The sequence below is a fragment of the Strongylocentrotus purpuratus genome, unplaced genomic scaffold (assembly GCF_000002235.5).
Source record: "Strongylocentrotus purpuratus isolate Spur 01 unplaced genomic scaffold, Spur_5.0 spur5_scaffold_14, whole genome shotgun sequence".
In the NCBI taxonomy this organism is placed as follows: Eukaryota; Metazoa; Echinodermata; class Echinoidea; order Camarodonta; family Strongylocentrotidae; genus Strongylocentrotus; species Strongylocentrotus purpuratus.
In genome coordinates, this window is record NW_022145599.1 from 34,380,945 (window position 1) to 34,407,354 (window position 26,410).

General features: G+C 35.6%; 1 protein-coding gene across 2 annotated transcripts; it reads right to left on the reverse strand.

The window, feature by feature from the left end:
* On the reverse strand, positions 1–24,724 carry LOC115923663 (ATP-dependent helicase FUN30-like). 2 transcript variants are annotated; one of them, XM_030984812.1, is made up of 6 exons: positions 24,574–24,724; positions 22,522–22,909; positions 11,931–12,011; positions 8,836–8,949; positions 7,761–7,885; positions 1–4,448 (listed from the first exon to the last, which is right to left on the reverse strand). In XM_030984812.1, exons 2-6 carry the CDS (start codon positions 22,594–22,596, stop codon positions 3,599–3,601), a joined length of 1,245 nt encoding a protein of 414 aa, XP_030840672.1. In that variant the 5' UTR covers positions 22,597–22,909; positions 24,574–24,724; the 3' UTR covers positions 1–3,598. The 2 variants fall into 2 exon arrangements, with proteins under 2 accessions (XP_030840672.1, XP_030840671.1); XM_030984811.1 differs by having other exon boundaries at positions 8,836–8,952.
* Between the last annotated feature and the right edge of the window lie 1,686 nt (positions 24,725–26,410).

Consider the following 26,410-nt stretch of genomic DNA (forward strand, 5'->3'; position numbering starts at 1 on the left):
TTATTATTTGAGATAAAGTTCTTTATTGCTCATTTTTTGACACGAATCTTTAGAATCAAAATATAAATTGAATAACATGAAATATACACACAGTTTCATGTACATGCATGCATTTGGGAATATACAACGTATAACACATGCATATACATATACACATAATCTATATAATACAAACTTTTCAATGCATGGTAAGAACTCATAAGCAATAAAGCACAATCCGGTGATATTACCACAACCACATTGTATTTGCTTGCGGTATTATTTACTCATGATTTATTTCCTTACTAGACGAGGTTGTTGAAGTAGTTATTTATTTTTAGAAGGGTTTGAAATTGGATTCTCAGAATCAATTTGAACGTAATTGTTTTTGAAAGGGATGCTTAAAACATTCAAGAATACCAACCATTTTGTCACGGTGACTTATGGCTTCTGGTCTTACCTGATGGACTTCCGAAAAGGTTTTTTTTTTTTCCTTACCTGTAATCAAATTATATACGGCCACTGATATCAATATAGGGGTTGTGATACATTCACAATTATTATATCCTGGAGAAGAAAAAATCATAAAACTCTTGTTCTTATGACAAAGTCCCCTTAGTTTCAGAACGAATACGAATTAAGCCACTACTTGACTTTAATGCTTACGTCATGACTGATGTGAATTAATTTTATATATTGATTGCATAGGTATGGCTTACTTAATTATAGAAAGTGTGGACTAGCATCAATAAAGAATTATCTTTCAAGTAAATCCTGATTATTTTTGTTGAGGAGGGAGTTTCCCGTTATTCAATTTATTATTTGGTATAGTTTTCTTGTACATGAAAATGCTATTGATACATCAGTTGAAATAAAAACGTAACTTATTCAATTATTTCATTTTTACATGCACTTCAGAGCTAAACAAAAACAGGTGGAATTGTGTTACATTGATGTTTTGTGTCGACCTTAATATCTAGATTTTCTCAGTTTCTTATTCGTTTCATTTCCGAACAAAAATATCAAATAACAATACTGGGGCTGGCTGAAAAATGGACGGAGCAGGAGAAACCGAAATAATTTTATTTGGCCTAATAGTTTGAGAAAATTATCGATTATAATTTCATTTCAGTATTTAATTAGTTCCACGTATGCTTTTACTTATTAGGAGATTCTGATTTTACTTTTCGACTAAACCTTGCTCAATATACTATCACAGATGGCTTCGTTTATGGGGGCTTGGTGAATGATTCATCCAATATATTTATCTCATAACTCATCCCATCCAACATGATATTGAGGCCATTTTTATAGGAAATAATATATCAAAGCTATCGCTAAAATAAACATAGCTTACGAGAGACCATGATTGCGGTTTTCGTATGGCGATTGAAAAGGGAATGACTACTCGTGATTTTTAGGAGAGAGCTATATCCATGGAAACGCCCTTGGGGATATTCATGCATTTACATTTATTGATTGAATTACAGTAGCTGTCATTTTGTGCTTCAAATGGAAGATAAAACTCATGAACTATGCGCAGTATGATGTATAGATAGAAACAAACTGCGCATGTTTTCCCTCTTTGTTTTTAGTCATCAAAACAAACAGAAAGTAGACCGAGATCAGTATTTCCCTTTATATAGTAACAATTGATTGTTGGCGTACTCCAATATGATAAAACATAATGGCACTGGCAGCATTTGGTACGTAAGATACAAATGTACAAGATGCTCTGAAATTCTGATCTAACATTAAGATCGGAAAATAGTTCAATATATACAATGTACATGATATAGAAGTAAATCAAAACTATTTTTTAGGAATGACAGCATCATTTTAGAAAACGTACAATATGAGCTTCGTTGGAGGCGTGCATCCCATCACTGCACACGCAAACAAAAACAAATTATCCCCTTCTTGTACAATGTATTGAATTCATTAATAAACAATGATGAAAATAAATTCAAACAAGTCTTCCTAAATCATAAGCATGATATTACCATTGCAAAGAGTATCGAACAGTCAACCCATGTCAATTTCGATAGCCTTTTTCATCATCTATTGAAATGTTCAACATTAAAATGTCGTAAATCGTAATCTGGTCATGATATCCATGGGATATACAATACGGTATTGCTCTTGTCTGAGTGGATTTCTCGAAAGTCTTAGCGATCGTTGTTATTGCCATTTACATGAAATACCAATTGAATATACCCTTTTCTTTATTTTATTTCGTTCAGAATACGGTAAATGATAAAACTGTATATAAACATCTCCAAGTTCAATTGTTCTGCGGAAGAAGTATTTTGTGTGTGTATTATTTTACTACCTTTGAAATGAGTAAGGTCAGTTTTGCGTCATATGCTAATGCTGAAGCGAATTAGTGCGGGGATTAGTGCCCTTCCGTAGCTGAAACCACTTGGTAATTAAAAGTAGCCATCGATCATCTCAACGAAACTTCATGTTTCAAGCATCTGCTTGATTTGACAACAAACATTCTCAAAATAACATCACCGAAACTTGAACTTCAGAAGGTATTGAAGGACTCATTCACAGGCTTTCAATGGCTAGTATCGGTACCACTATAGAACAACTACGTGTGCAGTTTCTATTTCGATTGTTTGAATGGCTTCTGGGGAATTGTTATCATACGACACCATATCTTAATAGTTATAGCCTCTTCAGGCTCTTTAGCCACCGGTGTCCAAGTGTTGGTGATCACGTGGTCAACCCATGAGACTCCGGTCGATTCCTCGTCTTTACTCCTTAATATCTAACATGAACGCACAGACTTTCACAAACTCAACAAAATATTCAAAATTACATTGTATTGCCTTTAGAAATCTTGTTCGGACTATGATCATTACATGTATATTGAAATTGCTTTAGTTTGATTTTGAAATTCTTTGCGTTCGTTTTTGCTTCACTTTAAATCTAGGAAAGTAGTAAAAATTGAAAAAAATAAAAAATAAAAATTGGCAATTCCTGACCTCTTGACCCCCCCCCCCCCCAGTTTAAATCTTTAAGTACATATCATGGTCGCATTTTCATGAGCATTTGGTATTGTTTGCAAGTCTCTGAAATCAGCATTAACTAAATCCACATCGCGATTTCTGGTTTGTACCCATGGTGTACTGGCACATTTTCTCAAGAGGGGGAAGGCGTGGGGGCTGATGATTCTTATCCGAATATCAACCATCTTGTTCCAAAATTCTGCTAGCAATTGAGAAAAAAAGAAAACCTCTATTATGATAACATGGTAAAATGTTTCTTCGTCATCTAAATACACAGGATCAAGATAAACAAATTCGGACACCATACTGCCTGAAAATGAGGTGATGGTTGCCTGTAAAAAGCGTCAGGCGTCTGCAGCCCCCCTCCCTTTCCCACCTCGCCTCGTAGGCCTACACATGGATCCTCCTCGTGGCCATGTCAAGCTAAATGAAACTCATAATTACAAACATCAATATTTGGATCGTTCGTCACCTTCATTCATAAGTATTTACAATACAAACAATTTATCACTAGTCCGTTCGTGTGATCACACTTGTCACAACCTTATTTCTTGTGTTCGCTTTCCAATCAAATTATTCCAAAGTCCTAGTCCCAGCTCTTGTTAGAGATCATCAAAACTCTCTAACAAATCTTTTAATTGATCTACTGCTGATTTTTCGACACCTTTTTCGGTTAATGCAGTTTCTAAACTATCTTCGTCGTTTTGGCCGGTAACGTTTTCGTATTCGCTTTCTTCGCCGTTGTCGTCTATATCATCGTCATCGTCGTCTTCGCTGTCTTCGAGGAGGATCTTCTGTAGATTGATCATAGCTGATGATTTGATCAACCCTGATGAATGATATTCTTTGTCATCTTCCAGTCGCTCCTCTTCCTCCATTTCATCATTCTCCTGCTCTTCATTCTCGAGTTCATCCTCACTTTCATTTTCACGAGGAGGAACATCGTAAATATCCTCGTCGATGCGCGGAGGTTCGTCGTAAATCTGCTCGTCCTCGAACACGCGTTGTTTCTTCGATCGACTTAACCCGGATGATGCCGGCGCTGGTACGGGTGGAGGCGTTAACGGCACGCTCTCGACGTCGCCATCAGACGACGCCGTATTCGCGCTCGACGTCGAGTCCAAATTACGGACTTCGTGTGATCCCTGTCCGCTGTCATCGCTTGCCCGACTCTTGCCGCTGTTACTCATACCACCGCCGTCGACCTTGTCTCCATGCAGGGCGACGTATTGCACAGTCTGTGGGCTCTTCGTCGTCGACGAGGATTTTGATTTATTGGATTCGAACACGTCATCATGTTCGACGTCCATGGGCCCGATGGGGATACCTTGGTAGTCGGGTGTTTCGCCGAGGTCGCACTCCACACCAGATGATTTTCGCTGCTGGCCGGGTCGGATGTTATCTTGCATGTACTTCTTTATATGAGAAAGCTTTCTCGCACCGGTACTGCTTCTGTAAATCAAACAAAATAGTTTGTCAATTTCATTTTTATTACATCATTCACCATTAAAATGAAAGTGAAGGGAAAATCACGAACAAGTTATAAAAGTTGTTATGAGCTACTGAAATAGTAAACGAATTCTTCATTAAATTTTGACACATGTATTTTGATTCAGCTGACTATCATATTTTTCGAAATAAATATTCAATTCAATTGTACTATTCATTTCAAGTAAATTCAAAATACATATTTTGAAAAAGTCAGTCACATACATCATAATTTAACAAGAAAATGATATACATTTTAAATAAATGCCCTGGACTTTAAAAAAAATGAAAAAAATGGGTCAACTTAAAGAAAAGCTATAGGGCCTTGTATGAGGCAAGTCCTGTACCACTATAATTTGTATAAGGATAGATAAATATTAAGGAAAAGAAGATCAAAATAATTAACATACATACACCAAACCAATGTATTTTATTTTCACTTGAAATAAAACTATTGAATCGAATTGTATTGACAAAAATATTTATTCTTATACATTCTTGCTTCTATTTCTCATACGAATATTAAAGATCTGCTGACAACTGTATAAATTATTCATTGAAGCTACTAAAATATATTTATACTTTTTACATACCAAATGATGTAATATTTGTAATAAATAATAATAAAGACATTTATAATGCGCAACATATCCACCCAAAGGCTGCTCAAGGCGCACAGTGAGCTAGATGTAAACTATACTTAGATACAAATATGCTTACATTACATTATACATTGTGAAAAAAGGTGTTATTAGTTAAAGTTGGCCATTAGAGTTTTCAGACTGGCCTTGAAATGGTCTAATGATTAGCAGTCCTTTAGTGTGTTTGGGAAACTGAATACAGAGTTAAATGTAATGCTTTTGACAATGTAATCTTTACATGAGTACGATAATTCCCAGCAATTCACTCTTTTGACTGCTAATGTGAATGTTTCTCTTTGGAATTGTTGCTTTTTATTAAAAAATATCAAAACATTAAAAGACACTTACTCATGCTAAAATGCTTTTTCAAATCTTAAGCTGTAAAATTACATTTATTTGCTGTAATCCTTTAGTGAAAACTTTACATTATTGTGAGGGTATGTACATATTTATATTAAAAAATCCCGTGTATAATATATGAATAAGTCATGTGCGTTGTAATGTTGCGTTTTGTTGAGTTGATTAAATTTAACTCTGTATTAATTTTATTTAAGATGGGCTACTTTATAGACAAAATATAATATAATTAAATTTGAGGGTCACTTCCTTTCTGGCTGCTACCTACAAACATACTTGTTATACTCTCCATGCTTTTTGAAGCGACGCAAGCATGATGAGTGTAACAAGTATGTCGCGTCGCGACGTAGCCTAATATGTATGGTGTTTTTAAATTGTTTTGATGGAATACAATTTAATTGAAATGACGTTGCCTTTCAAGGTGATATACAACAACAAAAATAGAATCAAGAAATTTCACGTTTAAAACAATGCATCACATCCATCCATCCTATTAAACAAAATGGAAAGAGACATCAGAAAGCTGTTATATGAAAGTCTCCCATTGATCGTACAGAGATGTGAAACTGTTGGCCACACGCACGTGACTAATACATGATTCATTTTGATTAGTTTTGAGGATGGCAAAGTGGACACCGTCACAACCACTAGAGTTTAAAACCTAATCCCTTGCCAACAGGTGCCATATTGGATCAGACAGTCCTAGTCACAAGGCAACAGAAACTCCGTCTTCATCTGTGGTCCACCGCCAAGTCGCCCCTTTGAGGGCGTCACTAGAATATTTTGAACGAGGAGGTAGGGGTTGTTGAATGAATGTGTGGGAGGCTTTACCGACGGAAGACATTAATTGTGAAAAACGAGGTTAAATGTGTCATTATCATTAACACACTGATAAGTCGAAAATACATCTTGCGGTAAAGGAGGTACCCACGATCCTCTATGCATGTACCATACAGTAAAAGTACGGTTCGACAATTTGGCAAAATAAGTTTGGGGTTAGTGAGTTATCTATGTAGCCCCCCCCCCCCCCCAACAAAAAAAAGCACACGCATAAGGAGTTGGATGGATTTGCCAAGCGGCATTGTTTAAAGGGGCATTACTCTCTGATCATCCATTCAATTAACAGATGAGGATCGAATGAATTTGCCGATACATCACGAAAGGGGGTGTTACCCCCGAGGCCCCAACACCTCCCCATCCTAAACCCAAATACATTATTATTGTACAGGTTGAACGGATTTGCCCAAATACATTTCTAGAATAGGCTTGTTACACCCAACCCCCTCCCCATTTTCGAGATCCGATGCATTTACTAATAGACAGTTTGAGAAGGGGGTGGTTCCCCCTGACCCAACTGTGTACTGTAGCTACGCCTCGCGTGGCCTCTTAACAGGCATTCATGACTGTTATCAAAACATCGCATTGATTGTAATGAACTCGTAAGATATAATGATACACCCCTTTCGGATATTAATCCAGCCCCGTGGAAGTGCGAAATTGATACATAAGCCATCCCAATTGAACGACAGCTGAGCCATAATGATTCAAGCAGGCTAGCAATCATATTCAATACGTTGATTATTAGGTGATAAAGCGCACTTTATCGAACATTTCCCGCCAAACTCCCAAATATGTGTTCATGTCAATCTATTCTCTTTTGTTGTTTCGTGATAATTATTTCGGATAGGTTCATAACACATGACTCAACAGTCATCCATATGTTTACTTTGTATAGAAAGGAGAAAAGGGTGACTCCTCATTAAGACGCATTGCGTCTGATATAGCTCAAGTGATGGAATTATTCAGTCTTGTTGGAATAAAATGAAATGAAATGAAATAATATCTTGCGCTTTTGATTTTCTTTTAAATTTTTTCTCTTACCCGTGACAGGTGTATTTCCAAAATATTTCATACATTTTCTGTTTACAGAAACATGTTAATGGCAAGTATAGCAATTTTGCTTCTCTTCCTAAATCCTAGGGCATAGGCCTATTGATTTATTGCTACACGTACTTTTAATTCTCAAAGAATAACAAAAACAAACCACAAGATTGTGTTCCTTTCAGATATTCTTTTTTCCGTTCCCCAAATTATCAAAAGGCATGTGTTTGACATGATAAAAAGTACTGAGTTTACATTTAAAAAATAAATCCTTTTGGGGGATATAGAGAGTTAAGGAGTTAGATCGTTAGTTTTGGTATTGTAAGAGACTGGTTAAAACAACTCTCCTCAGCTTTTACAGGATATAGCTCATGTCTTAGTCTTAAAAAATGATTACCTTCTGTCTTTGCCATTTGAATATTTGGATGTGACGTCAGACTTCTGTCGGTTGAAACTTCGGAGTTTCATGGCATTATGGAATGCTTTCACCCACTGGTCCTGTTCGTATGCACTGTCAGTTAACTGGAAAATAAATCAAGATAAGAACCTTTGATGAAATATATGATGGTTTTGATGTCCAAAATATTTAGATAGCCCTTTAAAAAGGACAAAAAGTTATACAAGGAGAATAGGAAGAAGAAATCATGTCACATTCAAATATCAAATTTAAAGAATACAAGATGCGTTTTAGAAGATGTTTTAAAACTTTGATTTGTAATTGCTTATAACAAAGATGGTGTGATGTTATTGACAATGTCTTATCCACAGTTTTGAGGAGGTCTCAACACATTGGCCCGAATTCACAAAGGAGGTTTGTCGACAAACCTTGGTTTTCGTACGTCATATGACGCGTTTTACGCGTTTTTTACGAACCTGGTTTGTAAAGAACAAAAGGAGGTTTGGCGAAACAAAAGGAGGTTTGAGCTCAAACCTTGGTCTGAGCTCAAACCTTGCTTTGTGAATTCGGGCCATTGTGTTAATTTAAGCCTTATACATTACTGAAAATTCCTTTGAAAAACATGAGATTAATATGTGCATTATTCTTAAACAATACAAGACAGAAAGATCATAGATGTTTAGACAAAGTAAGTTGATAAATCAACCTTTGATTGAATAGATGATCTTGTAGTCTCGTAGGCAAGTGCACTTGTCGTATTCAGAGACAAATTACCCCCCCCCCCCCCCTCATCGTAGAGCGGTGGCCCCCTAATCATTATATTTTTCCTAATGCAAATGTATAATTACATCGAAATGCTTAATCTGGCCCACTATCACATTTCCCATTCTTCCTTTCTGTTCAATAATTCACAGCTAATTTCAAGTATTGGAAGCTACTGATCCTCATCCCGACCCCCCCCCCCCCTACTGAAACAAAAATCGACGCCCACAACCTTAATGATAGTACTTCCTCTTTGTGCGCTCTTTCTTTGACTTTTATATAATCGTTAAGATCCTATTCTTGAAATACTCACGAATATTAGTGTCTTCTGCAAGGTGATGACCTCGAAGGGGTAATACTTGTAATTTTTGGTGTTCTGTTTCTTCACCGTCTGCACATCCACGAGCGGGAGCACATCCAGACATTCCTGCTGCCATGGCAACCAGAAAATATTAGAAATGAATAAACAAAGGACCGCATGTTGCTATCTCCATGTAACAGTTTCTCATGACTAATATGGTACAACGGAACAATGGGGACGATGAGGGGAGATTGGGAGATTGAAAACAGGGTCTTGTTTGGCCGCATCCTGCTCCTGTTGATCTGGGATTGGATTAAAAAGCTTCTCAGTTGCCAAATCTCTTCTTGAGTGAGTCCCTCGAGCATAAAATGACCGGTGAAATCGTGAATGATGGGAATTGGATTTAAATCATGCGCTTTATATGATCAGCATGATAGACAATGGGGATGGGTTTTCATGCATAACGCCTGTGTCACACCGTCGAGCAGTAGCGTACGGGGGGGGGGGGGGGGGGGGGGGAAGGGGTGTTAAAATTTGTAGTTTCAAGTTTCAAGTTTTTGAGGGAAAATTTTGCAACGACTCAGCCGGCCGATGAAAGGGGGGGGGGGGGGGGGGGGGGGGGTAAGAGCACATTTTTTTTTTTGTCCCTTCAGCACCAAAAAAAATTGAGGGAGGGCGTGATCCTCCGAAACCCACACATAAACAAAGTTGAGGGGGGGGGGGGCGTTGAACCGTCGAGTCTTCTACCTCCTTGACTAGACAGAATAAAAAATGTTTTAGTAATGTACCCTGAACGGCAAACGCAGTAGTCGGTTTGGCAATGTGACAGAGGTATAATGTACGAATTTAAAGCGCTGTATGATTAAAAGTCACATCCCAAAACACATTACATTTATCATGTTAATGAAATAGGAAATTGCACGATGATTATTTTACATTGTATTACCTTGCCTGTTTATACAATTTCGATAAAGCTGCCACTTTTCTATACTCAAGATAGACTATAATCAATATTCAAATAAGTGTTTGGAATTTGACATTCATTTCATTTTCATTTCATTTCCTTTTTTTATTGTGTCCATATAGGATAATTGTTTATATGCACATGAACAATCTTGCTTCAACATATGAACATAGGAACAACATATAATTGACATTCATATAGGGCCCTGTTTTAGTATACATTTGATACAATATACATTTAATATGATGAATATACATTTAAATACTCTTTCTTCTTCTTCTTCTTCTTCTGATGCGTGTATAGGCAAAACATGCACTATCCACGTTTTGTACAAACCATTTCTTACTGAGTTGAATCACAACTTTAACACAAATTTTAAACTTGCAATACGGATAAATTATTAGTCAATTTGATGTCGACGTTGGTTTTATGTGGAAATACTTTGATGAGGGGGGTTCGGAGAGCGGAATATGATCGTATCGTTGCGACAAAACTTATCGCTATATATCCTTTTTGCAAATCACGTTTCCGTTCTGGTTGGATCTGTACGGATAAAGTGATTTATAGGGAGGATGAATTATAGAAGGAGGATTGATAGAGATCAATTTGGAATAACTCGGGTAAACCCCTACTAATATTTGCGTCAGTTCTCAGCGTTTTTGATCAATTTAGTGATGAATAATTGACGTTGGCGGAAAAGTATCTATGGCAACCATAAATGATAGGCAAGGTTATTCAGATGAAACGGAAACTATGGTCACTCCTAACTCATGTAAGTATATATAGGACATAATTTATATTCGATTCTTCCGCCATCGTTTTCAAAAGACGTTTTACCTTCGTTCTGTTATTTCTGTTTTACGCGTGTTGCTTTCTATACCCATTTTAAGCGTTGTACACTTTCCATCCTTTCCCCATCTAAAGGTATTGATATTGTTTCTCATACCTATTCTGCATTTTTAACCTATTACCATTTACAGAGTCTTTAAGAATCTAGCATAAAATTTCACCTTTGCTTCATCATGTTTTACGCATGTTTTCGTTTAGTCTTTGATCAAACTTAAAGTATGCAAATCGACCATGATCAACAATAGATTCTTTGATAACGTTTATGTAAAGCGCTGTGAAACAACAGTTAGTTTGTAAGAGCGCTATAGAAATGACGTTATTGTATTGTATTGTATGATATAAGTATGATTCACCTTTGTTTTGGGATTAATTTTCTCCATATTTTTATCTTAAAACAAAATTACATGTAATGCCTGTTATGTTATCTCCTTCTAACTGAAACTGAAACTCATCGGTCTCTCTCTATCTCTGTCTATTCTATTTATATTCATAAAACATGGCCTAAGATAAAGAACGTGATAATATAAGAATCGAACAAACAGAAGGATAGAATATCAACCGTAAGCATGATACGCATATACCTTTACTTCCTTAAAGATATTCCTCGACGAGAAATGTCGAATATCACAATACAAGTAAGGCCTAAAATAATACCTGACCATATTTTGGTTTTGTGATTAATCTACAGTTCCGGAAATGTATCTCGATGAAACCTAAGATCCATTACATTGAATTGTTCATCGCAATCCAACAATGATAGTTATTATAATCATTCAAGGAAATGCGTGTAGCGTGTTCTGAGGTACATGAGGTGATGAAAATGAACATTTTGACACCTTTGAGGCTTGGAAGTTGAAGTATCAATATTATTGTGTTTCACATTTGCCAATCAAGGATTAATTTTCAACAATTATTAAAAAGTTGTAAGATTGACAAAAGAAAGAGGGGAAAGACATCTTAGGGGAACATCGAGGCTTTCAAGGTTTTCAAAAATAGCAAAAGAACAATAAATATTATAAACAAACCAAAGAACAAGTTAATTTAATGCTTTTAAGCAGGCATTGACAGAATAGATATGTTTTATATGGTTTTTTTTTTATAAAGGTAAATAGCTAGTGAATCAGCATCCTTCATGAAATTAGGGAGGCTTTTCGAGCTCATGGCTATGGATTTAATGCCCGCTTATCAGCATTAGTTCTATATGGAGTACCGTGTGCTTGTTGGACCTCTAGTGACTAGCTGGAATGTTTTACATGAATGGGATGAGAAAGATATACGGAGAGGGTATACTTACATCACTCTTTTTGGAATCATCTTCTGATTTAAATGTGATGAAAGCATCTTGGTTCAGACAAAACCATCGCTTCTTTACACTCTGAAACGAAACAAATTATATATAAAAGTGAAGAACAAAATGATAATGGATATTACAAAAAATAACAAAAAATGACAAGAAAAATAATGTCTAGCCTTCTGCGTTTCCTATAGAAATGTGTAAACATCATAATCAGGTATTACATCATCCGAACATAATTACAATTATAGGTGATACTGTGTGATGTTGAAAAATTGCCTTTATAAAGTTAATTTCTTTAAGTTCAATTATAGAGTTTCCAAAATGGCAATTTGTGATTTTGTCGGTAAACTTCTGATAGGATGATTATAAGGTTATATTATGTCATTTATTTATCCCATGCCTAAAACATAATTTATTTGAAATCATTAACACTTGAACAAAGCAACATTAAATGTGAAATGTATTCCTTTATTGTATATCAAGATCTACGACGTCATAATCAAATCGTGAATTTTAAATAAAATACATCTTCAAGTTCATATGTGAAAATGTGAATGAGAGTTCAGTTCGGTGTAACTGGTAGAATGATAATATGATAATTATCAGATAAATGATATAATATTATAATGATATCTGAATGGTGCAGTGAAAATATTTTAAGATTTTCTTTTCCTTTTCATTTTGCATGAATCAGCTTAGGTTTATATCGTTACATTTTTTGTGAGTCTAAAGAAAATAACTTTCATAATGAATTTCTGCCAATGTGTTATGCTTTCGAAACAAATTAATCAATTCAGGGCTTGTTCACAGGGAAAAAAAATGTTTCACTTTGCACGAGTTGATATATCCCTTTAAAAGATTCTAAATTAATTGACATGATGAAACCGATTCGTGAGTTTCTCTACGTAGCAGGGATATTAAAAATAAATTCGAGGTTTTGAAAGAGTTATTATCATCTAGGCCTACTTTCATTCTTTTCACTTTTAGCCTTGGGTGTCATTAAATACCACGCAATTATTTTATAGCTTTCAAAGTTTCATCGTAACAATACAAACGTATACAATTATGAAAGTGATGATACGGCTTGATATAATAATAAAGCTCCCGTATTAGTATCTCGTACTATCCATTTCAAGCAGGAAACAAAATATTAATTTAAACAGGAAAACCAGCTTCTTACATGCATCAGTCATACCTTCATTTTGCGATCGAAAAACATTTTGACACTTTAATGAATTGAAATTGTAATATTGTAATATGAAAATGCACTAAATCCTGTAATACGTAAATAAATCTTCAATCAACCACTGCCCGAATATAACGTGATGGTTGCCTGCACATTGGTAACATTCGGGGAGGGTACAGGGGAGGGGCTACTCTTTCAAGTATGCCTATTGCCCCCAAAAATATATGCAAAAGATGAATGAAATAATATTCTATTTTCATACACGCTCTAAAAACGTATGGGTAGAATATTATTGTAGCCATGTTGGGTAAAAAAACAAAACATGCATGTTTGTTGGGTATTTTATCAATAATTGTTTTACAATATGTTATGTAAAAGTCGCCCCCCCCCCCCACCCAAACATGCATGTTCCCTTCCGAGGCAACTCTTTGGGAAGTGCAGTATCAGTGTGTCAAACTGCAATTTTCTGAACGTGTGATTTTAAGTACAGTGCGAAAAAAGTTTCTGGTTTGTGAAGGGAAAAAAAAGGAGAGAAAAGTTTGTTATCTAGAATCTGAGTCAATGAAACGTTAGTTGCACACACCCTTCCCAGTTGGTTGGCCCCACATCAGACCCCTGTTTAAGTCTTGTCACTCTAGATCCAAAACAACTCTCAAACATGATTCACCGGCTGGGAAGTCGTGACAAAACGAGGCTAGATACTTTTAACGATTGGCAACACCTCTGCGAAGGCGACAATCCGAAATATATTCATGGCAACCGTCACTCTGAATTTTTGAAAAAAACAAATATACATCTAATGCCAATTATAATACCCATTGCAAATGAGGCGTCATTTTTGCGTTATGTTTGCCTATCAGCCAGTAATGTCGTGGAGTGTCGTGGTCGAGTGGTTTAAGGCGCTTGACTGGAGATGCGAAGGTCGAGGGTTCGAATCCCAACACGGCACGATATTGACCTGTACTTGATACTATCCACCCAGGTGTTAAATGGGTACCCAGTAGGATGCGACCGTCATTGTTGGTCAAACATTTTTTGAGCGTCAAATAACGCCTGGCTGGAATGCTCCCCAGGGAGTGGAGATTGTGCACACAGTGTGTGTGGGCAAGTATTGAATCCAATGACCGGGGTAATAGTATATCTGCAAAGCGCTTAGAGACATCTTTGATGTATTAAGCGCTATATAAATGCCGAGTATTATTATTAATTCAACGCAGTGTTTGTATTTCATTTTGCTTTTACTCATTTGTACACTGTCACATTAAGTGACTTCTGACGTAGAACTGCACCAACGACGGGCTCGGTTTGTTGATCGTATTTTAATAATTCAACATAGACGTTATCCTTTTTTTGGTAATGTATAATTGTTATTGACAATCAAGGCTAATTTTCTAACTGAATTTTGTTAGATACCGACAATGGTACTCGCGGCTGTTCTTGAAAGAGTCATCGTAGCAAGGAAATAGAATGCGATGCTTGCGATCATTAGACGAATTAATACAAGTAGATCAACAACTATTGTACAAAAATATGACAGCCATAGATTCACAAAGAAGAACCCATTGTGACGTAATCGGCCTGACAGATATAGATCAACAGGGTATTCATAGTTAAAAACTAGTTCAAAAATATACTTTCATAATCACCTGAAGGAAGCTAAGTGTAAGATCGCAGAAATTTGTTACCAAAAAGGGAAGCTTTCATATTACATTATTTTACTATCGAAAGCTCTTTATTTTTTATTTTCTTTGAATAGGCATGATGAAGTATAACACTTAAATGATAAGAAGCAATTAACTTAGATATCAAAATAGTTTAGTTTGAAAGGAAACGTGACCTTCCACCAAGTGAGACAACATTTTTCTGCGATTAATTACGAAACAATAGAACTTATATTTCCACGAAATATAAATAAATATATTCCAGTTTCCTTTTTATTCCATGAATGGATGACTACGAAATTAAGTTATAAAATCGGAGTGTTTTCTATTCCCGTTGTACATAGTAACGAAATTGGTCCATTGAAGATCAGGTAAGTCTGATAATACATGTATACATTTAAATCCAAAATTATGAGTAAGTAAATCTTTGTAAAATACCGACAAATAGGTTTTGTAAAGAATAAATGCAGTACCCCATTTCTTGTGGATTAAGGCCCAAGTTATTTCAATCAGTGATTTGAATCGCATCTAATTCTATCTCTTTGAAAGCATATTCACAACTTTAAGATTGGATAAGTTTATGAAAGACATTTTATGCCCACATGCAGGTTCGCCCCCAACCCCCAAATAAAAAAAATCGTAACCTAACGGTATTTTTATGTTATAGGCAAGTTAGACTAAGGGCAATATGCCGAATGGTTTTACCGTCGGATGCAATCAGTAAATTCTTTCTACTGCAACTACCGTGAAGAGGAAAATGAAAGTTGTATGACAAATTGATAACTTTTGCCCCCCCCCTTCCCCAAATCACCCAATCCCTGGTCCCAACTATATATGAGCTCTATACATGTGTGACTCTATACATACAGGATGGGCTGACTCAACCAGCTCTCTCTCCCCGGGGAAGGGGCCGGAAGCAGCTCACCGAGCTACCGGCGAAGTGACTCGTCTATGCACGCGTCCTCCTGAATTATTGTACATCTTTATAATGCATTATACTGTAAGCTGTTTAAAGGTTTTGAAATCGATTTGACAGAATTCGTAATGACAATTTGACCAGAGTGATTCAATCCGATTTAGATCATGATTTTCTTGTAGATTCACCTCCCTGAGGGAGGGTAATCAGTAGACCCAGTTCTAAAGATAAGTTCACTTGACCTATTATTACAGAGATCAGCATTGCGTGTATATCATTCTAACAGTTTTGCCCATTTTCTGTATAGAGGCCTACACTAATTAACAGTTGGACATGATCTGAATAAATGAACGATTTATCAATTTGATAGTTTAAGAGATTAAGGGGGGAAAGATTTTCCATTTTCCAAGAAAAATGGTTAAAGTTATAGACCATTTCGAAATCACTGCAACAACATTAGTAAAGCTACTCATCCTCTCCAAGCGCTATAGTTCTCCTTAGAACTATATGCTAAGAAAGATAACAAATAGTCCTTTTCAGGACTACCACACCCCCAAGAAAGATTACTGAGTCAGAGTCCTTTTCAGGGCTCCTCAACCCTCCCTCTCTCTCTCTCTCTCTCACACATGGTGCACCCGCAAACCTACTGTACAGGGCGTATCATAATAAAGGATATTGAAGTTTAATGACGATTTATATGAAAACTACTGATTTCATAATCAAGCATTTTATGTCTGTGTAAAGGACAGAATGTCCTCTTGTTAATGACACCCCGATCATACTACTACTGTCACAGTTGACTGAATAACAAAGCATTGCTGTCCACCATGTGAAAGGTGCACTCAGGGCATGTGAGTTAAAGTCTCACCTCCCTGGTGCACTGTGACAAGTTAGCATTCACAGATAAATTCTTAAGTTTAGTGCTTGTGTCAGCCCAGACATATTGAAATGCTGAACAATGAGTGGGTTATGTGTCTAAGAAGGAAATGTTATCAAACTTGGCACAGTGCACCTTTGACACGGTGGACAGCAATGCTTTGTTATTCAGTCAACTGTGACAGTAGTAGTATGATCGGGGTGTCATTAACAAGAGGACATTCTGTCCTTTACAACAGACATAAAATGCTTGATTATGAAATCTATAGTTTTCATATAAATCGTCATTAAACTTCAATATCCTTTATTATGATACGCCCTGTATATCTACATCACCATGCAAGCCGACACTTACAAGCAGCATCTAACATTAGTAAAGACTACGATAAAATTACAGATATGAACTAAAGTAGTAATTTAAAGAAAATGTTTAAGCTTAGTTTACCCTATAACCTGATATCATAATTATGAGCTTATGCCATGTAGACTATTAGTGTTCCCGCATAATATGTAACGCACTATCCAAGGTAATTGTTTGCTATTCTAATTCAACCTTAAACTCGAAATATGTTGATTTATAATAACACAAACATTGTATGAGCCTTGGATCAGTTCATTATCATGATTAGTATCATTATTAGGAAATGGTTCATATAAGTCGTAAAAATACTAAGTATCTATCTCTTTCAAGTCTGTATACATGATTTATTCTTTGTTTGCCATGCACTTACGGCAACTATATACTGTTACCGATAAAGATGGAATTTAAAAATAAAAAATAAAAAATTAATGAGATAATTGTGACAATATATGATTTATTATTGATAGATAGTTTCTCCTCTCGTAGCTTTATTGACCAGTTTATATGACTCTTTAGATTGATTGATGAAGAAAATTCAGAGTTCGGATATAAAATATGTGTGTCAAGAATAAATCATATTCTCACAATCACTTCATGAAAAGAGATAAGACAACTTTATTTCCACGTTATGGGTAACAGTCTACATTATATCTATTGAGATTTTCCGCCACACAATGCTGATGGGATATACCTAGTGTATTATATGGGGATTTCCCCGGAACAGCATGATTACGTCACCGTTCCGGGAAATAATCATTATTCATATTTCCACACGTAATCATGGTAATTTTAATCTAATTGCGACAGGATGTTTCATTATTCAAGGATTGTTCAAGTATTTCCTGCCGTAAAAGAATATTTAATTTCTAGCAGGAAACAAAATCAAAAGCTGAGAGACACCGATAACATTACTTAACATGCTCAGCATGTTGGGTTTGTTACATTGAATATATTTATTTAATATCCTTATTAACGACATATAGTGTTTCTGTTGAGGATGTGAAATATATATGAATGATATGAAAAATATTCGTAATTATAAATTGTACTCATTGAAATGCTCTTCAATTATAATCCCCAAATGATATTGATACTTTTTTTTTGTTTAACCATAATAACTACTTCTATGTGAGACCGTATAACTGCTGATTGCAAGACTATTTTGAGCTTTGGTATGGGAATCGTATGTCGAGATAACATGACTATAATTTATTCTGCATTAATTGTTTATCCTGCAGTAGATTATTTGTATATTACCTCATCATCGGTGTATTTATATTTTGTTACATATCATAATCGTTGCCATGATTCTTTTTCTGCTGTACAAAACCTTGCATGCATTATTAAAGGGCATACGGCGAATTTAAAAAACAAAACAATATGTCACACATTATATGTATCTACGTGAAGCCCTTTTTACATTGATGTAAACATATCAAATTCGCTGCCATGATTTTGTTCCAGTTATAAGTTTAAACAAACGACTAAGTGCAGTTTCTATCTTGAATTAAACCACTTGCTTTCGAGTTGGCGCACTCTTGCAAACACTCCATATTTGTCCTTTCCAAGGGCATCGTAAAAAAAATACTGTAGTATTATTTCAAGGAATACGAAACAGAAACACACCCATTTTGCTTTAATGTCAGTGTAGTCCTTTTGTTTTGTCATAATACGAGTCAATGAAAAAGTCATGGATTTCAAGGAAGTATGATAAATCATATATGGAATGTACAGGTCAATCTTTCAGACCGAAGAGACAAACTATAAGTCTATGATGTAGGCCTACATGTATAGAATAACAGGAAGAAAAAAAATCATGATAATAATAATAACAATAACGATAATAACAGTAATAATAATAATAATAATAATGATGATATTTATTTTTACCATGAAAGTCTTATCGGCTTCAATGCTGTTCTTCCAGAAGGCCTCGCAATTAGTATTATCCCAGCCCGATACCCATTTACACCTGGGTGGAGAGTATGCTAAGGGACGTTAGTGCCGGCCGGGGCTGCATGGGATTCGAGACACCCTTGGATTGAGTCGAGAACTTGTATATGATATTATTATCGTCGATTCTGTAATGTTGCTCTGTTAATTAATATTCAATCATAACCATTTGGTAATTGGTTTTGCAATAGCAAATTTTAAATTTTCTTGCAGTTACAGAGCACTGCACAGTTTGCTCCACAACGCTGTATAAAGGACCACGAAAACAATAAGAACACCAGCCGAGCCAAATGTAAAACAATCCATGCTTTTTATTTAAACAATATAATAGTAAGAATGTTTCATAACTTTCCTCTAAGTCTTAAGTGAGAAAAACGTGAAGGAGAACATGTATTCCTTTTGTTTCAATCCCGTCATTTTGTGTACATGACTATAATTCCATGCAATAATTGAATGTGCTTGTTGGTGACAATCGCGATGTGTCACTAAGCTGGCGGCGAAAAAGATTGGCCTAATCATGTGAAAACTTGAAAACAATCAAACTTGACAATGAATATAAAGCCCCTGGAAACTACACATTATTTTTTTCATTATGGTGTTACATTTCAATAATCATGAGATGCGGGATGAGAGGCCGCACCCCCCCCCCCCCCTAACCAAAAAAGAAGAAGAAGAGAATTTAATAATTGAGAGGCGTTTCCTCTCGATAATAAATTGACCTTTCTCTCCACTCAAGGCCGATATGAATCTGTTAAGTCACCAATTATTAGAGCATTGCCAAAACGGGTTGTGGTATGAAGTTGCCTGTCACTGACTCTCCCTTCCTTATACATGTAACAACTCTCTCTGAATTACGCAGGTAATGTTTGTCTTTTTTAAATTGCTGTTGAATATCTTCAGCAAAACTGTTGGCGAACTGTATTGCCCCCACCCTTTATTTAAGATATTTTTGAGACGCCCTTGTCGATGCAGACATTGCCCCTATGTGAGGGGCAACCATGATTCATATTTCTCGTCAATAAAAAAATCCTTCAGAAAATGAGGCAAAATTTTCAATACATAAGGAAAAAGACCTAAACAAAACCCATGCAATTTTTTTGGCTTCGATTGTAGAATGGCAAGTGTTTTCAAAGGTAGACAAGTTTAACCTTGCTAATTTAATTAGAACACTTTTGGGGGAGCCAAGAGTCAACCCTTTCCTCCCATATAAATTACTGAAAGTCTGCAACAAAACGGTTGGCAAAATGAATCAAATTAAAAATTAAATTGAGGAATTAATTTCAATGTGACTTGCTTTTTGTTTGTCTCTTTAGTTACAGAATCTTGTTACATGTATTTCCATGAAAGAAAAATAACTTTCGACATTCCATAAAGCACTGGAACAACTTTACCCACTAAATAGGGGGTTAAAGCTGGACTAAACTTTGTCAAGTTAGTCAAGTTAAATAAATCAAAGCGGAAATTAAACTGAAAGATTAACATGCTTAAAGGAATATATGAAAATTAAAAAAGATGAAATATCGATAAAAAGATTTGGGAAATGTGTAACGAAAGATAACATTTACGAGCAAGTTGTTCTGACTAACTTCGACTTGCATTTAACTCACGGTCTCATGTTTTTCGTAAAGACTAAAGTTGTGTTTTTCGGTGAATGTTTATGGATTAAACTTTTTAAAGACATGTTCGGTTCGTTTCTTTACTTTAGGCTGGTCTGAACAACCCATCTGCCGCATGACAAATAATTCAGAATATTTTAGACTTGTGCCCCCTCCCCCTCCCCTTCCCTGTCTGCCAGAGAACCCTGTTTCTGCCTCTGCCTATTGTTTTTACATGGTTATTAAATGCACAGGGGGTTGCATTTGAGGCTGGGATGGGGAACGAAATGAGAATCCAGCAACGTTTCAGGAAACAAAAAATCTCTATTGAACGATATGACTAACGATGACTTCCAGTATTAAAGCGAAGAATTATTCACGACTTTCATCAGAAGTTATAGGAAACGATGGCGAAACAAGCATTAGATATATTTCTTGTAGGTATAGGGGAGCGGATCCTGTCAAACTTGGTTAGCTTCTCATTTTTAAAATAGATTCATGAATGACTCATTTTTTGACAACTTTGATTTCAGCATGCAAGATTTGATGGTGAGATGAATATTTCATACTTTTTATTGTAGAAAATTGGTCAACCTTTAGATATTATAAGGATTATGTTTCCTTTAAGGTTGCCAATATGTGTTTAATGTTTATTTTATGTAATAAATCTGATTGTTATAATATGGTGTTTTTGTTGACTGAATGAAATAAAATTGAATTTAATTTAATGAGAGAAATGACCCATTGGAGAGGGGGAGTATATAAGCAGAAGAGGATAAACAAAAATATGATTAAAATATTGGAAGACAGGACATAAAATATTAAAATGAAATGACAAATATAAAATGATGATTTAACAGCAATATAAGAAAATAATTATAATAGACGATAAACGTTTAATCAGAAATGAGAATTATTTTTTTTTACGGTCAAAAGTAGAAAACTCAAAAGAGTTGTCAACTGTCGCGGTGTTCCATTATAACATGATTTAACTTCTTTTTTTCTCAAAGAGAAATAATGAGTAGATTATGGCTTTTAAGTAAATTATGTAATACGTGTTTAACAATGATAAAACTGTCCGATTTAAACATGGATTCTGTGTTGAGGTGAAATCACTTTTAACACTTTGAGTGTTTGATAATTACAATTCACATTCACAAATGTTTACAAAATCGGAAATTTCCACATTATGTTTACAAGTACGTTTTATATACAAAAGGACAACCTACCTCGTTCACTGGAAACTTGTTTAAAAACAATTAATCTAAACGAATAAGCATGCTAAGACGTAGTACATAGCTTTACATGCTTTACCAAATTTAATGTTACATTTGCTGATGATAATTTAATGTTTTTACACAGATGGTTTGCGCGTTGGAGTATCACTGTGGTAAAGGCCTATATGCGTCCTGAATATATATATTTTACATGTAAATAATGAATTCATCACCTGGATATGGAAACTGTCCAACATGGCCTATAATAGATTTAAAAAATAGAAGGGAAAAAGGATGGAACATAGAAATTTCGATGTTTCATCCTTTTTTTTCTTCTAAAATGAACGAGAAAGAAATGAATAGAGAATTAGTTTTGGGTTTTGTTTTTAATGCAGACGGATATTAAAGGCAGATGTATACCCTGTATATATGGTCAACATTGAAAAGAGGAGGGAGAGAAGAGAAAGAAGGAAAGAAACGCCAAGTTGAGATAAGAGAGCAAATGGTTGTTATAAGGAAGGACTTATATAGAATAGAATATATCACTATAGAGACAGACATGTACGCACATGTAATGTTGATCCAGATTATATTTGTTAAATATTAATGTGAGTCCTCCAAGTTGGGTATCAACCACCTTTACAAAGACTACACCGAAGAGAACAAACTATTGCAATGTTCTTTATGACGTCAAGACAGATGCGAGCGATACCTCACTCACTCAAGGGATTTCCCTGATGTAATCACATTGATCAACGCACGCTGAAAACTTTCTCTGACGTATACGTCAAAAGAGAGAAAATAAGCGAAATACTCGTCTTACCTTACCAACCCCCTTTTTCCTTTGGAGATATCCTTCTCGATAGGTCTCTGTTTCCAGCTCTTTGCCCATATCCATGGCTGATTTTAACTCGACGGACGAAGATAAAAAAATTGTGAAAGTTTCAACAAATTTGCAGATTCATGACTCAATGGCGCGAAATTATGATGTCGTCTGCGTAACCAACACAGGGTGTTGTAAGGTATCGATAGCCTGTAGTTGAGCTGATTGCACGAATCTCCAAATTAGTCCATTCCTGCTCATGTATGCACATGTAAGATGTCTTCTTCAGAGGGTTTTTAAGCACTCTTGCAGCCCACATAAGCTGCTGCAAAGCCGTACTGAAAATTCCAAAATATTTATCGCTTAGCCCGTCATCGGTTGAAGGGACCTGCAAGTCGGATGGAAAGAAAATTGTAAGAAAATATTAACATCTTAAAGCTAATGTTTATTCACAAACGTACGAATCAGTAAAGTTATTTTCACATTCGACATTTAAAAACTGCACGTGGTATTTAACGAAGGGTAAATGCCTAAATTTTTAAGAGAAAATTGACAAAAAGACAGAGAGGGAAAAAAGAATGACTGTAATAAAAGAATAAATAAGTGGTTGCTACTTCTATTTCGAAAAATGTCAGTAATATCACATGATCATCGTCTACGCTTAATATATCCTTACCTTTCTGTTCATTGCTGCACGTCGATCGTCATAAATAAAACAAATCCATTGTGTATATAATTGTATAGACTGTAGTAATCAGAGAGATCGAGAGAGAGAGAGATGGGGGGGGGGGGGGGGTTATACTTCCTAAGTCTCTGTCTCTCATCTATTAACGCTAGATAATTTAAGTTGCTTCTAAATGACTTAACACCCGTTATCCATTACTCACAGGCGGGATGATGTTACTAGTAATTTTTTTTATAAGTCCATGTTTACAGCGTGTACAGCTTGCACGAGAAACATAATCCACTTTAGGTAAAACCAAAAGCGGAAGTTGTAACGAGAAATTGTATGAAGGTGCTGCTCTAGACTTTAACCATGTTAATTAATTGGAAACGACACCCAAATTGCTTATCAATGGGCTTTTCTTTCAGAGCGAAGCGTTTCGTATGGGATTTCCCCTTCCAACATTATTCCATCGACAATTGGGCAATGTTGACTTAGTCACCGATAAAAGGCGGTGTTATTGTACCGTAGGCGTAGCTAAGAACTGTTCAGGCCTTTGAAACAGCAACCACACTCTATATACGACTGGAAACTATTTACTCAACCATAAAAACGCACAATGAAAGCGGGGAGGACCCATTCAAATATATCTTGCTTTACTTGCGTACCGAACGATTGTTAACAATAGCAGATGATCAAATGACAACAAATCAGACATCAAAAGTAGCCTTTGGACCAAGCAAATACTGTTCATTTGCAATCATGCCTTGCTCTTGATATAAAATGAACGTGGGGGATGTAATGTTTTACGCTTTTCAATATAGTTTCAGGTATTGATTGTTAAGGTAGGTATACTCAGCATAAAATATCTCTCACGCTATGATAATAATGCACAATGTTAAATTTAGTAAGAAATAGATAGAGGCATCAATTTTAGTTTGTCATTTCGTTATACTGTGGTTGTGTATAGGACTAATGCTAGTTTAAAGAAAAGCATGTAGGTCTACATGTATATAGACCAAGAAGTATTAAACAAACAACAAACTTGGAAAATATTAACAAATTTCATGTATACGTTGAAACGTTTACCTCAATAAATTGCAATCTTTGGGGCCACAATCACACACAGCATTGCAAACCGAAAAATATACAAAAGTATATATTTGAAAAAATGTATACTTGCCATAAACATTTCTTAGCACATTTACGATTTAAAAAAAAGATCTTTGTTCTACTTAAGTTTGCCAATACAATACGATTCTTTAAAAAATAATACATGTTTAGATTAATTCATAAAAATAAAAAATGTTTTTAACTTTTAGGGATGTATGTCTAAATCCGACAAACATTTTGTATCAAGTTTACAGTGAGAAAAATGATTTACTTACAGAATTAGACGAGAGCCTTCGATTAGATTCTTCCCGTCTTGTGTAGGTATCTCCAAGCTTTTACGTTCGGTTTGATCCTAATGCACTATTCCAACTAGGCCTATACGTCAATTCCAGATACGGTCTAAACTCCGAGTGTGAGTAACTTTACGATGCAACTTTATGATGCACCTGTTGTAAACTGCACGGAGCGCGCGCGCACGAGGGTGTCCGCGCGTTCACTGATCTGATTCGCTGGAACGACGCACTTGTAAAGTCGAGCTACATAGTTTGGTTTATATAGCCTATATTTATCAGTGGGGCACCGGAGCACGCCTTGTTTAAGCTTTACCTTTCCCAACTCAGTAGCGGATTTTGGGGCACAGGGGATACATACCCTGGTCACAAAAGAAAGAAAAGGGGAAGAAAGAAAAAACGAACTGAAGAAAGGGGAAAAAGACAAGAAAAGACAAGAAAAATATTGATTTTAAAAAAAATCTTTCAAATGGATTTGCCCCCTCTCAGCCAATGGCAATGGCAATGAACCCAAACACTGGTACACATTATGCTTTCTCATAATTAAATGGAGCTCTGTTCTTTTTCGTCATAACCCGTCCCTTTTTTTTTATAGGGCAAACACTCTGTTAGTCCCTCCCCTAATCTTCAAGTTTCCTATTCTCTTATTTTATAATAATCAAATATATTATATGTACATAACCAAACAGCCTAATAATGCTAACAATATATGTTTCTACAGTCTGGACTATGGTTACGTAGAATATAAGTATCTAATAAAATATTGTGGTACCCATCCGCCCTCCGCCGTTGTGATCCCCTTTCCGAGAGTGCTGTGAGGGGGGTGTGGGATTCCCGTGAGAACTTGATTTCTAGCTAAATTATGTTCTCAGTGGGAACAATGTCAGAGAATAACTGCGGCCTCTTGATCTTCCAGAAAATTCTAGACTTCTCCCTCCCTGCTCTCACGCTGTATCATCAAATGATTGATCTCTTATTCGTATATTAGATAATAAGTCATTTTGTCAAGTGGGTAAATCAATAAAAAGTAAATAATTATCAAGCTGCTTATAAAACCTCATAAATCATTCTTTAAATTTCTAAAAAAAAGTATGCAGGTAAAGCAGGGCCTAAATTATTATACTTTTATATTTTTAAATGTATAAACATATATATATATATATATATATATATATATACTATATCTATCCTTTCACGCATCATTATTGATATGTATTATGTTTTATATCTGAACAAAAATAATTGAAATTGTTTAAAATGTGTAATATTTTATTTACTGTATGCTACTTTGATTGTATGTTATATTTTGAACTTGATATAGTTGTGATGAATTTTCAGTGCCCCGTGGAAAACCTTTTGTTGGAATTTTTTTTTTTTTTGTAGTCTCGAAATTTGAAAATTTGACATTTATAAGTTGTTCCGTAGGGGGGGGGGGGGGTCTAAGGTCACCTCTTTTTTTTAGGTCAACCAATGGCATATTTTTGTTGTTGTTGTTATTATTATAAAAAAAAAACACACAAGGGGGGGGGGGGGTTGCTCAAAAATACACACATAATACACACATGAGGGAGAAAAGTGCAGCCTTAGAAAAAGTTTGTGTAATTTAATCAAGCCCAACAATTTTCACTGGATAGGAGCGCATATAATACTGTGATGCCTTTAAGGGCATTATCTTTTCTTACTTTTCCCATTTTTTCTCTCTCTCTCTTTCTTTTGCGTTTTCAATTGCCGTCCTTCAAGTGCTACATGGGGCCCCATGCCCATGCCCCCTTTTGGAGTCAGTTGGCTCTGGTAAGAGGAATTCGCCCCACCACTACTTTTT